The 15,265-nt window shown below is 50.4% G+C and overlaps 6 protein-coding genes across 6 annotated transcripts; 4 read left to right on the forward strand and 2 right to left on the reverse strand.

Annotated features, from left to right (window-relative positions):
* Positions 1-439: 439 nt before the first annotated feature.
* PFICI_03382 (uncharacterized protein) lies at positions 440-2,090 on the forward strand (the record flags this gene model as incomplete). Its single annotated transcript, XM_007831963.1, has 3 exons — positions 440-1,642; positions 1,715-1,812; positions 1,892-2,090. 3 exons carry the CDS (start codon positions 440-442, stop codon positions 2,088-2,090), a joined length of 1,500 nt encoding a protein of 499 aa, XP_007830154.1.
* A 1,816-nt stretch (positions 2,091-3,906) lies between these two features.
* On the forward strand, positions 3,907-5,271 carry PFICI_03383 (uncharacterized protein; the record flags this gene model as incomplete). Its single annotated transcript, XM_007831964.1, has 1 exon — positions 3,907-5,271. The coding sequence occupies one exon, from the start codon at positions 3,907-3,909 to the stop codon at positions 5,269-5,271; it is 1,365 nt and encodes a 454-aa protein (XP_007830155.1).
* A 725-nt stretch (positions 5,272-5,996) lies between these two features.
* Positions 5,997-7,310, forward strand: PFICI_03384 (uncharacterized protein; the record flags this gene model as incomplete). Its single annotated transcript, XM_007831965.1, has 1 exon — positions 5,997-7,310. The coding sequence occupies one exon, from the start codon at positions 5,997-5,999 to the stop codon at positions 7,308-7,310; it is 1,314 nt and encodes a 437-aa protein (XP_007830156.1).
* A 48-nt stretch (positions 7,311-7,358) lies between these two features.
* PFICI_03385 (uncharacterized protein) lies at positions 7,359-8,121 on the reverse strand (the record flags this gene model as incomplete). The annotated part of the gene is made up of 2 exons (XM_007831966.1): positions 7,359-7,582; positions 7,668-8,121. 2 exons carry the CDS (start codon positions 8,119-8,121, stop codon positions 7,359-7,361), a joined length of 678 nt encoding a protein of 225 aa, XP_007830157.1.
* A 2,220-nt stretch (positions 8,122-10,341) lies between these two features.
* On the reverse strand, positions 10,342-11,673 carry PFICI_03386 (Serine/threonine-protein phosphatase ppe1; the record flags this gene model as incomplete). Its single annotated transcript, XM_007831967.1, has 3 exons — positions 10,342-10,963; positions 11,017-11,455; positions 11,520-11,673. The coding sequence occupies 3 exons, from the start codon at positions 11,671-11,673 to the stop codon at positions 10,342-10,344; spliced, it is 1,215 nt and encodes a 404-aa protein (XP_007830158.1).
* Positions 11,674-12,823: 1,150 nt separating this feature from the next.
* PFICI_03387 (uncharacterized protein) lies at positions 12,824-14,859 on the forward strand (the record flags this gene model as incomplete). The annotated part of the gene is made up of 2 exons (XM_007831968.1): positions 12,824-13,050; positions 13,122-14,859. 2 exons carry the CDS (start codon positions 12,824-12,826, stop codon positions 14,857-14,859), a joined length of 1,965 nt encoding a protein of 654 aa, XP_007830159.1.
* Between the last annotated feature and the right edge of the window lie 406 nt (positions 14,860-15,265).

The following is a 15,265-nucleotide window of genomic DNA, read 5'->3' on the forward strand; positions in this document are numbered from 1 at the left end:
CATAAATAAATCGCATCTGATGATCGCAAGCCAGGGACTTGTAGCCGATAAGTGCAAATACCAATAAGAAGACACAAGATTAGCATGACGCTCCGTGTCAGCTCACCTATCAATTGTGACCTATAGACCACGATGCAATTAGTATCCACGGTATTGACAGATTATCGAGACTGCCCCAATATGGCGTGTATGGATGCAGATTGTCGCGTGTTCAGCAACTCGCGGCCCCACCACCCGCCATAATCCACCTCCGTCTGGACCATAGGCAGGATGCAGGCTTCCGAGCCTTGCAGTAACTATCTAGTAGGTGAGTATTCGGGTATTTATCGCCAAGATAATTCTGTCTAGAATAAAGTCGTTTCTGTCTGGACAGTAAGCTAGCATAAATGCACTTTTACCACAATTGTGTTGTTTCTTCTGGCCAAAAGGCATCTTGAACATGGTGTTCTTCACCGTCATCATACTGGCCGTCCTTATTGGGCTGGGCTATCATTTCAACAACCGGCTTGGTGAATGGCAGCAGCTTCGCCATATCCCCGGCCCCTTTTGGGCTCGTTTTACGCACCTCTGGATCATAAGGCACATTCTTCGAGGGAGGTACATTGACAAGATGCTTGAGCTGCATGTACAGTACGGTCCAGTTGTCGTCTTGGCGCCCGACGTCGTGTCCGTCAGCGACCCAGCCGAAATCAAGAATATCGGCAAGGTTCGCTCTGCTTGGGGCCGAGCCAAGGGTTACCAAGCTCTGCGATTTGCCCCTGGTCCAGCCGGGGATTCGATCCTCAGCATGCGGGATGACAAGGCGCACGCTCGGATGCGAGCCAAGCTGATGCCGGGATATGCTGGCAAAACTGTGGAAGGAGTCGAACAAATGGTGGATAGACATGTTTTGCAGCTTGCCAACATCATCGACACCAAGTATATCACAACGCCGGGGGCCTACAAACCCATCGACTTCTCCCAGCTGGCGCAGTACTTTACTATTGATATCATCACGTCGTTCGCCTTCCAGGAGTCCTTCAAATGTCTCGAGCGAAACGCCGATTTTCACGGCTATCTCGATGCAGTCAGCAAGGCAGTTGCACCGCTCTTGTCTTTTGCTTATCTCCCGGCATACCAAAAGTTGATGAGTACGCCTGCGCTTGGCGCAATCTTCCCGGAAGGTGGCTTTTTCCCAAAGGTTTTTGAAATGGCTCGTCGTCAAGTAGGCCAGCGATATGGCCAAGAGGCCTACAAGCTAAAGGAGAATAACGACGTACTCGGAACCTGGGTATCGGCTGGCTTGGAACAGAAGGAACTTGAAAATGAGACGGTTGCCCAGCTGACTGCCGGCGGCGAAACGACTAGTACCGGCATCCGAGCTGTATTGCTTTACCTTATTACGTCGCCGCGTGCGTATCGGGCTCTGCAGCGAGAGATTGACGAATCTCTGAAATCAGAGCGTGTTAGATCAAGCCCGCTATCCAAGGAAGAGGCTACGAAGCTTCCGTATCTCCAGGCTGTCATGAAGGAAGGCCTGCGCCTGATAGCACCAGCTGCTTTTTTCCCCAAGAGTAGTACGAAGGATGAGACTATTTGCGGATACAAGATCCCAGCAGGTGTCAGTGTAGAGCCGGCATACAAACCTGCGCTACGCGCCAAGGTCAGTTTGAATCCCTTGTTAAAAAGCTGAGTACAGTGAAGGTGCAGAAGCCCCCGCTAACATGGCACAAAGGACATTTTCGGCGAGGATGCTTCCTTCTTCAGACCTGAGCGGTGGATCGAAGCCACAGAGGAACAACTCGCGATGATGGATGAAACCTTTCGGTTTGTGTAAGTTGCAATCTATGTTCCCTAAATCTACGCTACCTGTATATACGGGAATAATGAGCTAATGTCTCCTCAATTTTAGATTTGGAGGACCCAGCAAGTGGGAATGCCTGGGAAAGGATTTGGCCTTTATGCAAATGCACAAGATCATCTTTGAGTTATTCAGAAAATTCGATGTCACCCTCGTGGATCCAGCGACGCCATGGAAGGCCGCAAGCACGCGCATCTGGGGCATAGAAGATTTCAACGTCCAATTCACTAGAAGGGAACAAGCACAGTAAACCCAAGGTCATCAGAGTCGCGAAAATTACAAGCTCGAATAACAGCGACAGCTCAGATCACCAGATACGACCAGTTGCATAGTCACATTATGACACCAAGTAGCAGATTAGGACTTACCAGATTCCTATTTGGTCTAATTACATCGATGTACACTTTGTCAAATGCCACGAGCATGCAAGAGCTCAAGATGTACCGCGAACATTTGGCATCCAGAGGTATGCTGTAATTCTCTTGGAAATTTTATTCAGTCACTAGCTGTAGCTATAAACAGGCCAAGATCATTTACAACAGCGCAGACTACCACTTTTATTGTTGATGGCATTCCGTACACCAAGGTGTGTTCCAGCTAATACATCTATACAATTATGCCATTGCGTCTAAATAAATGTACGAGGCTCCTAGGCAAAAGTCCAGTGGGTACATCCCAAGCACGAGCACATCATCATTGGGGTGATTTTAGGTATTTGCCAATGGAAAAGTCACATCGCTGCCATGATTGCAGTTACTGTTTTCCTGCTATAGCAATGTTGTAACATGCATGTCTTGTTTTTATTTTTGAGTGCTTACATTCTAGGCTCCACCCTCGAGTCTGGAGTGGGGGAATTTGTCAGTGCGATTGGCCGTGATCATCTGCTTATACCGCCAAGCTTCCGGCCAGGAAATAAATACTTGCAGCCGAAAGCATCTGGAAAAAGTCCCCTGCTCCTCGAGTTTCCCTCCGGCCCCTCCTTCTTTTCCTCAGATTGGCCATCATTGGATGCACACTCTGGCTTTTTGAATAGGCCTCTTCTCAGGCATATATATGTGCGTTCTTGGCTCTCTTTATGCTGCATATTCAGCTCGACCCATGACCAAGTGGCCGCTACTGTCACTGCAGCTACGTCCTGTAGCATATCTACAAGGGGATATATGAACATTCAGCTCTCCAATATGGCGAACAACATTGGAATGTTATACGAAGAGTTTGAACTTCCACCAGACGTTGATTGCATCCGTGTTTTGGACATTCTGCCAGTCCCTGCAGGTACTTTATCTGGCCGGAAACCCCAACTTCACAGCCTTGTCATACGTTTGGGGCAATCCAACTCCGCAATGCGCTATTTCGTGCAACAATGTCGAGGTTCCAATCACAAAGAATTGCCATATGGACCTAGGGCATCTGCGGCAAAAGCTTGGGAGCTTTAGCGTATGAGTAGAAGCCGTGAGCATCAACCAGATAGATTCCGAGGAGAAGACACGACAGATCCCACTCATGGGAGAAATCTATGCCAAAGCTGTAGCTGTGTACGTATGGCTCGGCCCAGGTATTCCCAGTACAGATAGAGCCGTGGAATATCTGTCGACCGTCGGCTCCAGCCTGTTCGCATACCTTGATATCCTTCCAGATGGGACTAGAAAGCGTCATCCATTTGCTGCCGCATGGTCTTTATATCTGCGCTCATTTCACCCAAAGAAAGACCCGTTCCCTTATCCCTGTACGTACTCATATATTGATCAATCGACAGGCGAAATGAGCTAATCTTTGTAGCGTCGTCGAAGCCTAGACTTTCTCGAGACACACTCGTAAATAGAGACGATCTTTCGAATCTATTAGATCAGCCGTGGACACATCGTATATGGACTTATCAAGAGATCCTACTGGCGTCGCACCCTGTAGTAGTATGTGGGAGCTCGCATATACCGTGGCAAGAATTTATATGGAGCATTGTGCTGCTCTCTCACCTTCAACCGTTCAAACATACTGTCGATGTATGGGCGAACATTGCATTCATTAGAGACAACTTGCATTCATCGCCAAATCCGACAGCCACGAACATGGGAATCAACCTCCGTGAATACGCGAAGTTCGTCCGCCGAGTCCTGGTAATCCGACATTGGCTTTGGCGCTTGGTCCTCCTCTTGCCTTCCGTAGTCGGAATAGTCCTTACTGTAATTGGATTTTCCCCTCCAGAACGCATTGATGAAGGTAATTCCCGTCTATACGTGGCGGGACCAGGCCTTATTCTTGCAGGCCTTGTATTTGGAGGTGCCGGAATTAGGCTCATCATACCTTACCCTGGGCGTCCTTTCCCCGTTGCGTATGACGATTTTCGACCACATAATACAGAAGCTTCTCAAGTCGATGACCTGATGGGCGGTGTCATTCACCGTGAAGCTACAGATCCAATTGACATGGCGTACGGTCTATGGTCAGTTCTTCAAAAGAGAGGAGCACACAATCCCCCCCTCGCGACAAGGACAACTCCAATAGGTGAATTATATTGGATTCTTGCTCAGGAGCTCATCCAGATTACTGCGTCTCTCGACTTCCTTTGGATTGCCGCGCGATATGGTCAAGCAGAGCCCGGGTATCCGTCGTGGGTGCCTGACTGGTCTGCAGGCAAAGACGATAAGAAGAGATACTATGGGATCGGTCCTGTTGGCTGGAGGCTTCTTAGTCAAGAGGCCAAAAGACGACAAAAACAGCGTGAAAGAGGCAATCAAGTGTTATCACTCGACCCGACAGGACGCGTTCTGACGGTGCGAGCGCTTGATTTCGGCAGCGTCTACGACTGTTTCTCTTTCCACAAAACTAGCGCAACAAACGATGATAACAACAAGATCCTGAATTTTGAAAACCTGATTACCGACAAGCTACTGCATATGGAGAACCTGCGAACGATGGTCTCGTATTGGCGATGGTGTGTTGATCACTGGCAGCATCCATCATTTATATTCGATGGCGCGGAGCTACTCGAGTCTATCAATCGCGAAGTCACGCTTTCCCCATGGGTCAAAACGTTACGTTCGAGATGGCGAAGAGAGAGTCTCGAGAAACTCTTCCGGTCATGGTTAACAGGCCGCGTCGATTCACCTACATGGTTTCTACGGTTCTTGTCCATTCATTTGAAAATTTGCGAGCTTGTTTCCCATCGAGACGTCAGGATAATCACGCTTAAGATATGGTCGAGCAAAAGCTACATGTTCAACGTTCCCAAAGCACAAATTGGTGATCGAGTCATCCGGGTATGGGGGCTCCCACACTTTCTTTTGGTGCGTAAGCTTGCTGCATCTAGCAATTCGGCTACACTGGTGGGTACCATTGAAACCTCTAGTACTCGTCAGGTCTTGAAACAAGGATTGAACGAGCTTTGGGGCACCTACACCGTCTCTGAGTATTCCGAATACCAGATATTGTAATGTGATTCGATCAGTCCCCAAGACTGTTGGCCTAAGAAGTAGCCATCTTGCCCAGGTTATTTCCCTCTCAATGTTACGAATGTTGCGGAGTTTGTCGGCTTTGCGGCATTGAAGGACCACAATCAGGCTGCTTTCCATGTCGAGATGAGACGACTTTGAATATCAGTTGTGGCTTGGCATCGCCCAGCCTTGAAGACAGGACATAGGAAAAGGATCGAATGAGTGGGCGGGTCAGGCGAGAAGAACGATCTACTTAAATACTGGGGACTATCACATTTATATTTTCTTTGCAAATATTCATTGAATTCTACGTCATCTAGATTTTCTCAAAGTCATCTCGTAGTGCGCAATCTGTAGCTGTGTGACTTGGATGCTCTGGGGCCATGAATGATATGGAGCGTGCCAGCAGCTGATTAGGGTTGAATCTTCCACGGCTCATCAGTAAGGGGGAAAAAAAGAAAAGTGAATTTTTGGGCAAAACCATTGAGACATGCGTCGGAATTGAAGGTATTCTTCTGCTCAATGCTATTGTTTTCTTATTCATGCGGTTGAAGCTCAGGGCTGGTGCGGGTTCAAGTGGGGCTTCGCTACAGTGAGGTGGTCCGCTAAACAACGTGGCCGGAGGGGAATACAAATACCTGGTACGGCACATTGTCAACATCATCACCGAAATGATCAAATGGTCAATCGCGGCGTAAATAAAAGATACATTATACCGAAGCGCCATGTCTTCAATGAAAAAAGCCGTCCACCTGGCGTTCTGTCTCGCGTGGGTTGCAATCAGTGCCAGCGGCGCAGATGATATCGACGCAGGCCACCAAGTCCCACTGCAAGGTGAGACTGCAGCGGATGCCCATACAAGACAACACCCAGAACTGCCTGTATTGGGCTATGTCACGCCATGGCATTCCCGGGGAAAGCAACTGGTTGAAGAGTACCGCAGCAGCTTTGACATTGTCTCTCCGGTCTGGTACACTGTCCACCCGACCCAGGACGATGCAGAGGTGTACACGGTGAGGGGCGGACCGCCAGACAAGGACGACGAGGAGTGGTATCTGCGACTACAGAAGCCGTCACCAGCTGGGTCGAAACCGCTCCAGATTGTGCCAAGATTCTTCCTCGATGGCTGGATGCAAGATGACTTTCGACAATTAGTATTCAACGAGACCCGATGGTCGGGTCTTGCCAGTGCCATTTTGCGGGTCGTCGAGGACATGTCGTTTGATGGCGTGGTTTTCGAATCGGCCGTCTCGCACGCCCTCCACGGTCCGCTCTCTGAGCTTGCGCAACGTCTTTGGGACAAGGAGAAGACCATGGTCCTTGTGCTCCCTCCCACGAGGAAGCACGATGAGTCACTCAACGATATATCAGAACAGACTGTAACGCTGCTCGCCGATGTAGTCGACTACTTCAGTGTCATGACCTACGATATGACGGGACCTGGCGGGAACGAATGGGAGGAGCCGTTTCCAGCCAGCAGTCCCCTTCATGCAGCGCAACAGCAGCACAAGGTCAGAGTGCCTGGCCCCAACACCTCTGCTGCTTGGATCCGCCATAATATCATGGCCCTGAGCAAGCAGGAATATGATGGCCAACAAGAGTTCTCGAATCTTCAGTCGAGAGATGCCTCTAAAAAGGTGGGATTGGGAAAACTTCTAATTGGTCTTCCACTCTACGGCTACAAGTACCCTGTCCTTTTCGCAGATAAAGACAAGGGTAGGATCATTCAGGGAAGCGACGGAGAGGAAGATGAGCTGTGCATCTTGAGGGGACCTGGCGAGGCAGTGGTAATGTCTCAGATTGAAGAGCTGATCGAAGAACACCAGCCAGAGTTGCAGAGAGACGACGACGACGAGCCCGAGTATTACTTTGATTATATGGAAGATGGCGGTTCTTGGAGGTTATACCTGCCCACGGCAAAGAGCATGGCGAAAAGTCTCAAGGCCATCAGCCAGAGCTCGGAGAGTCTGGGCAGTGCTTGTGGTGTCGCGTTATGGGAAGTAGGGCAGAGTTCGACAGAGCTTCTGCTTACTCTCTAATCACCAATAGCATCGTAGGTTACTCTACACCCGAAGTTGAGGCTGTTATCAAGGGTTTGTTATTCCTTGCTCTGCAAACTTGACAGACATGCGTGCTTGGCCCTTGATCGAGCTCTTGTCTTGTTCTGCAAGTACACTTGATCTGTCGTGACCGGGATACAGCGGAACCAGTGATATTTCATCACTTTTCTGAATCCAGAATTCCTCATAGCCTGTGGGCTGGAACCCTAATTTCTCAAAGGTGTTTGCTCCATCTTTTGTCGCTGTCAAGGCTGATGGACAAGCGGATGGTCAGCATGCATTGAGTGGAATGGGCTTTTCAAGAATCAAACAAATTGTGCAGCAACGTGGACTGACCAGAACATCCCAATACATTCCACCCTATCGCTTTCGCAACCATGTCTGCATAACCAATAGAGAATCTGGTGAATCCCTTGGCGTGTTCGCTGAGTCTTTCCACATGGAATACGTGCAGGCCAACCGCACAACCTGCAACATCTTTGGGCGCAATCATACTGTTGGCATCAATGTCCGTCTCTCGCAGCTTACCCACCAGCAAATCCTGCCACGGCGCTTCTCGCAAGGGAAGAGCAATGAGGACGCCTGCAACTACGTCTCTCTTGCGATTCTCTTTGCTTCCAGGTTGGTCCAACAAGTAAAAGCTTTGCGACAGCTGGGGGCTAGCAGTGACCCAACTCTGCAGACGCGCGTAGGTCAGAGGAGCCGGATACATGTCTTGGTCGGACGAGAAAATTTGCTGTAGCACATCCTCCGTCATTGGAGAGGCCGCCAAAGGTGGTGTGGTGTCCATGATCACCATTGGGCAGTCCTCGTTGAACATCCAACAGGCCTGTCACGGGCGTCAATCGTCCAAATGCACGTTCATGGGTGGATTCGTTGAACGGCTTTTTGAGTCGGGGAGTCTGGTGGCTGGGCAAAAATGCAGTTAATGTACAGCAAGTGGGGGTGAGGGGTGGGTGGTTTGATACACCCGCTCACACAAAAGACTATAGACAAACTCAAACAATCATGCGATTGACTTTACTCTGAATACGATAATTGAGCTAATGAAGAAACTAATAGCATTTATGTTGTGTAAAAATCATCGATGCAAAGCATCATAATCTTTCCAATACGAAATAAATTGGGCTCATTAGACCAGTGCGAAAATGGATGCAGCAATCTATGAAAAGGCCTGCTGAGCGTCCAACCTGGGCAGACCGCCTGACGTCTCGTAACTCCATGATCTTTAATGGGTTGATGCAGTCCAGCATGCTATTGAATCCTCCAAGCTTTGTCCGACCACAAACAAGTGTAAAATCCCATCACGGAATAGAGTTTGCTGGGGTTAATTCAGCTCCTCAAATGGTGTATAGACCTTGGACATATCAACCGGGCGCAGTGACAGGTCTTGGCACCCGTTTCCTGTTACAGAGTGACAGTGCTTGCATGAGCTGAGGACATCCCACGTGCAGAACCTGGCAGACAGCGACTTCTGCCACTGCAATCGGGGCTCAGCAGTATAAGAGGTGCCCTCTCCCCCCATACCCCCCTCTCCTTCTTTTTCTTGAGGGGGGATCCAAGAACTACATACCTGACCATGACCATGACCAACCTCCGACATGCATTATCGTGAACTAACCCTATGTGTAAGTCGTGATTATGTGTATTAACAGTGTAAACCAAGACCGAGCTGTGTCGTCACAGCTTGACGGCCACGCGGCCTTGGTCTCGATAGAAAGCCAGCATAGTCGGCAGCAGCGCCTCTCCAAGACTCCAAGTCGAGGTCAAGAGGGAGGACATCGCACGAAGAGCTGAGGAAGGACTATAGAGCCAGGTATAAGTATTGAGGATTCCCTTGGGAAGTTGAACTTCCCAGCTCTCTTCTTATTTTCAATGCCAGAGTGAACAAGACTCCCTCCAGTCATCGACAAAGTATACCACAAACCCAAAGATCGTGAGCTTCATTTCCAAGGACAGTGATACCATCATGACGACCACCAAAGAGAATAAACTACACCAAAGTGAGTTTCCGGCAACAGCCCTCGTAGGAAGATGCCCTACTAAAGATTGGCTTACAGCAAAAATTGTCGACTTCTTCCGAGGTAAGCATAACACAGAAATTCGTAGGAAATAGATGAATAGTACCCAGAGACGAGCCTAACACTTTTCCACACCAGTTGCAGCGGCTCCCAGAACATACCGACAATGTGAGTAGCCCTATCAATTGAACCGGATGGGATAGTGACCTCATCTAACATGCCCTTTCTCACTCCAAAGCCACCATCAAACAGTACTACAACAGCGCGAGTCGAGGTACTGCCCCCTCCACGCCCAGGTCGAATAGATGGCGAGCAGGACCGTACCGTCGACCCGCGATACCGAGCTCCAGCCGCGTGCCCGTCAGCCCCTCGAGCAGCACCAAGAAGAAGAAGTGCACATACTGCAAGACGGGCAATCTCCTGGCGACACCTCCCACGACTGGGCACAGAAAGTATGCTACTCCCAAGTGCACCGAGTGTCGACAGTTTCTCTTTTGCGACTCGGACCAAGAACGGGACGGGCTCTGGGGACCATGCCCACGTTGTCAGAGGGGTCATCGGGAGCGTTTTATTTGCAGTGTCTTCAACTTTAACAACGCAAATAGGCAGTATTTCAAGTGCAGCAAGGCAGATGATGGGTGTAGGTATTTTGAGTGGAAGGGCGGAAATTAAAGCTCTGGATTAGGCTTTTGTTTTCTGTTATTCTCGTTTTTATTTTGCTGTTTTTAAAATGTTGGGCTCATGCTTAAATTTCCTGTTGGTTCCACAATGTCTGTAGTTGATTGAATTTAGTCATGAGAACGCTGCTGCTCTATTCCAACTTGAACAGAAAGTCGCCTAGTATACATACACACACACAAGCCTCAATGTTAAAAAATGCCATGTCATCACCCATGATGTCTCGCCCCTCGGTTGTCAAGAAATCGGAAACCCAAACGCCGGATTTGGTATCATCTGAATGCCAGTACAGTATTTGCGAAAACCATGATCTACAAGAAATAGTCGGATGGTCCACGCCTGCCAGCAGGAACATGTCTCATGTCATCCGGCACAGCCGAGAAGATGCTGAATTTGGGGTCCAAATTCTTATCGACCGTCATGATGGATGCTACATTTCCACAGCGGTAGCAGTAGTTGGGCGCCGACCACACTGTCACAACCGAGTTTTGCGGAAAGTGGAATTTGTAGCCTTCATTGACCAGTTGATGGGCTCGAGCGATCAGTTTGAGTCCATTGACGTGGTTGAACTCTGTCGCGACCTTGTCTCCGAAAAGCCAGCCAGCGCCACGTGGACTGATTGCCCATGTATCAATGTCTTCAGGGTCACTCCAGACAAGATCACAGAAGGCGCCCTCATGAGGAATCTCCTGTGCTCGAGCGACAACACGAATTTGGTCGATAGTGCGAATCTCGGGTGACAGTCCACCGTGTACACAGAGTACTTCGCCGTCAACAATGGCTGCCAGGACCAGGAAGTCAAAGACTTGACAGCATGCCTTCCATACACTGGCATTGCCGTATTTCTGCTGGCATTCCTCGTAAAAGCCATAAACTTGTGTGATTTGACGAGACTCGTGGTTTCCACGGACAAGAATGATACGATCGGGATACCTGACATCAAATTAGCAAGGTACGGGAGGCATGAATGTCTTGCAAGGACTTACTTGGCCTTCAAGCACATGAGCAGTGTAAATGTCTCCAAGGAGAAGTAGCCTCTGTCCACAAAGTCACCGAGGAAGACGAATCGCATGTTGGGGTTGTTCACACTCGGTGTAACTTCCTGACTTGTGGGCCGGGAAGCACTTTGAGCAGCCGGGTCAGGAGAATGATCATCGTCATCGTCATCGGCGGCTTCTGTCTCGATGCTCTCGCCCTTGCTGTTTCGGCGCATCTTGATCTTTTTGCGCAGCCTCGGGTTTGTGATCTCGGTAGGTGGCTCAATCATGTCGGCGCTGATGATGGGTTTGGTACTCTTGGGCGCTTCGAGGGCAGTCTCTCCTGGCATACCGCCAGCGACCCGGAAAAGCTCAAGCAAATCGTAGAATTGGCCGTGGATATCTCCGCATACTGTGACAGGAGTGACAACGGGCTGGATGTTGCTTTCTGCGAACAATCAAGTCAGATCACGATTGATGGCAAAGGAGACAAGCGGATCAGAAGAGCATACCCTCCATCAAAACTTCCTTAACAATCTCGCAGAGCTGCTTCATCACCGACTCAGGCAAATAATGACACTGCTTGGCTTCCTCGAGCCATTCGTCGAGGCCGGCATTGGCGCTGAGCTTTGCCGGCCCGGGCTTGGGCACTGACGATCTCGGCATATTGAGAGGGGCGCCGAGATGACTGGAGGCTAGATGGTGATAGCCACGACCCGCGAGTTGAGCGGCGGGAGGAGTATTACCCCAGATCAAGTCGAATCAAGGTCGAGTTTCAAGATGCAACGATCTCGAAAACCTGAAAGCTGTATCAATGGTTGAGGGACCCGCGGCTCGGTGTTTGGTGGGCTCCCTGGAGTGGTAGTGGGCGTATCGAACGTGGCCCAGGTAATCAGTCGTGGAGCCAAAGTTCGGTGCAGGTATCGGTCTCGAGCGGTGGAGGAGATGGCGCCCGGGGCGATTGATTACCAAAAACCGGCGCGGGCTCATAGGAAGGATTGATCGGGCGGGGGGTTGCACTAACCGGGGAGCTGCAGTTCCCTGGTGATAAGTATTGAATTTGGAAGATGTTTACCAAGGCTCCAGCCAGTCTTGCTGTAGCTTGGATATGGAATACACAGTTTTCGAAGACACATTAGAGAACCGCCCAAAATCTTTTATACTTGTCCCCTTCTTGTTGTTTCCCAACCTGATTGTTGTCTACTGCACAAATGGACAATTCGCACATTTCATCCAAGCATTGAATAATGCATAGTTATGCGGCTAACCATTGAGAGGCAGGTTGGCGCCAATCCACTCCAGTAGAGGTCCCCTGCTAGCTTATCCTGGGCTCGTTCACTTGCTTATCGGCCTGAACCCCCCACCAACATTCCCATCGTCAGTCCAACACTTTCACATGCGCTCGCGACTAATGAAATGATCTCTGGATCGATTTCGGCGCTGCTATTTTGTGATTTACCTGCACATGCTGTAGCAACGGTCGCTCTCGCCCTTACTTGATTTCGACTTATTTTCTAGGTTCGCCTTGTCGCGTCAGTCACCCGCCCGTCGATCCACCAATCGTTTGCTGTCAGTTGCGGCACGCCCAAGCTCTCCTTCCGTTGTTAAAGCAAGCAGACTGTCCTTGTCCTTTTCCACATTCACTCCTGCAACATCAAATCATTGTCGGCGAACACATACGTCTAAGTTCCCTCCGCTGCAATGCTCCATCTGGGTCCCTTTGCGCATCCGAAATCGAGCCCATCTTCATAGCCCACTGTCTTGGAACACGACGATCACTTATCAAGTAGCACAACTTCAACTGGCCAAACCCACCATGGCGACCGCCGCTCGTACACAGAATGGCGTCACAACGGGATCAAACGCCACCGGTGAAGGAGGCAGAAAGTCCAAAGCCCAACCCACCGGCCAGAAGCTCATGATCCGACACCTGCCGCCACTCATAACAGAGGAGGAGGTACAAGCTATTCTCGGAGAGGAATGGATGATTGGCAACGGCAAGGTTGACTGGGCTCAGTTTCACGCAGGCAAGGTGTCCAAGAGGTATGCCCATTTTTGCGCCGATCCTGTCATCTCTGATCTCCTTTGAACACTGGTCACTGACTCCTCACAAGTGCTTTCAAGGAGCCTCGGCCTTCCATGTACACACTTCACGTTGTCAAGGAAGAGGACGTCTCTGTTCTCAAGGACTTTATCCTGCGAGCAACATGGCATGACGCTAAGAACTCACACACCATGCTTAACTTTCAGGTCCATGCGCAGAACGTTTCAACCCGTGTACCTATCGCCAAACATCGAGTCGACCCCCGACAGGGCACTATCGATCAAGACCCCGAGTTCCAAGCATTCCTACACGACCTCACCCAACCAAAAGAGTCTCAACCGAAGGACATTGAAAATGGCGATCAGCTTACATCGAGCCCCGAAGAGCCAGGCAAGGAAAGCAAAATCTCCCATCTAGTTAGGTACATTCAGGAGAAGAAAGCTGCCAAGGCCAAAGAGGCTGCTGCCGCGAAGACTGCTAGACACAGCCGACAGGAATCGCAAAGTAACAAGACCAAGACTGGAGATGACTCCAAGAAGAAAAGCAAGGAAAAGAGCGGCGCTGACAAGCCGGACAAGGAGAAGGAGAAGGAGAAGACCAAGGAGCCTACACCTAAAATCCTGACCAAGAAGGCTGCTGCTACCCAAGCTTCCACTGCCGAGGCCTCGAAACAACAAACTGGCCAAACTGCAGCGGCCAAGCCTGCAGAAGAGGCCGCTCCGAAAAGCCGACGTGCTAATATTGCACAGGCTGCCAAGATCCTGCAGCGCGATCTGGGCCTTTCCCCCGGTAGTGCTCATCGACGAGCTCGGCAAAATGCGGCAAAGGCTGAAGGTGCATCCACCACTGAACCTCCTACTGGCACATCCACCGAGAAGACAGTGGAAGAGACCAAGGAAGTCAAGGAGACCAAGGAGCCTAAAGAATCCAAGGAACCCGAAGCTCCCAAATCAGCTCCTACTGGCCCAAAGGCGCAGGGCGGCGAAGGGTCTCGTAGATCACGCAATAGAGGCAAGGGCGCCGCCAGCGCCGCCAACACAACAGAATCAGCCAAGGGCAAGGCTTCAGATGGTGCAGCAGCAAAGCCTACCACTGGACCTGTTATTTTGCTGAAAAAGGAATCCAGCAAGAAAGAGGACACTGCATCTGGGGCAGCTTCATCGCCCACCACTCCCGCTACAACTTCAACTCCGACCAACTCGACCTCGACAAGCACCGCTGCCCCTCCGACGGGCCCAAAAGCCGGTGCCGGAAAAGGAAATAGCGGAAAGTCCAACAATCAGCCACAACAAAAGAAGGCTGCTGCACAACCAACATCAGGTGCCGTTCGCGCCTTTGTGAAGCATGCCAACCCTTCTCAAGGCATCACGGAACCTCTGCTCAAACAGGCCATGGAAGCATTTGGCTCGGTCACATTTGTCGAGATAGACAAGCGAAAGGGGTTTGCCTATGTTGACTTTGGTGATGCTGAGAGTCTACGTAAAGCCATTTCAGCCAGCCCAATCTCCATTGCCCAGGGCACTGTTCAGGTCCTCGAACGGAAAGACAAGAAGCCTGCCGCACCTACCAATGCTGCCACTTCAACCCCGGCGGCACAGCCGTCTGCCTCGGCCGAAAAAGCTGCCGCCGACTCGCAGACACCCACTCCTGCCACAGCTTCAGCTTCCACTGATCGACCTAAAAGGGGAAATCGTGGTCGCGGACGCCGAGGAGGAGCAGGAGCTGCTTCTGCCAATGCTACATCAGCCGCCAATACCACTACTAGTAACGACACTGCACCTGTAGCAAACCCTCCAGCGACGGGATAGGACTCGACGCCTTTTGGATATGATATCGTACACACAAGCCGCGTCGACGATGAGTGGGCCGATGCAATCCCCAAATTTTGATACCTAGAGCCACGACTTCTCCTGGCGGACAACACGACCACATAACTTGCACTGTGACTGTTCGAGTATAAATTAGTTACCATTCCGCCGATGAAGAACAAGTCCTGCTCATCAAGACAGGCTGCTGGGCTTTGCTATCATGACTCCCCAGCTCATCGAGCAGTTCTGACTAAATTTATATTTCCGGCAGGTGCCCTAGACCTGATAGTCTGGTGATTGCCTGCCCCCTAGAGGTGGAATCCTTGAGTCGAAAAGGGTTTCCGCACATCTCTAGTCGGTCATACCTAAGAGTTCTATAGCCTGATGCAGATACTCCGGTGCTGCT

Source organism: Pestalotiopsis fici (assembly GCF_000516985.1).
Source record: "Pestalotiopsis fici W106-1 unplaced genomic scaffold PFICI_Scf_2, whole genome shotgun sequence".
Taxonomy (NCBI): Eukaryota; Fungi; Ascomycota; class Sordariomycetes; order Amphisphaeriales; family Sporocadaceae; genus Pestalotiopsis; species Pestalotiopsis fici.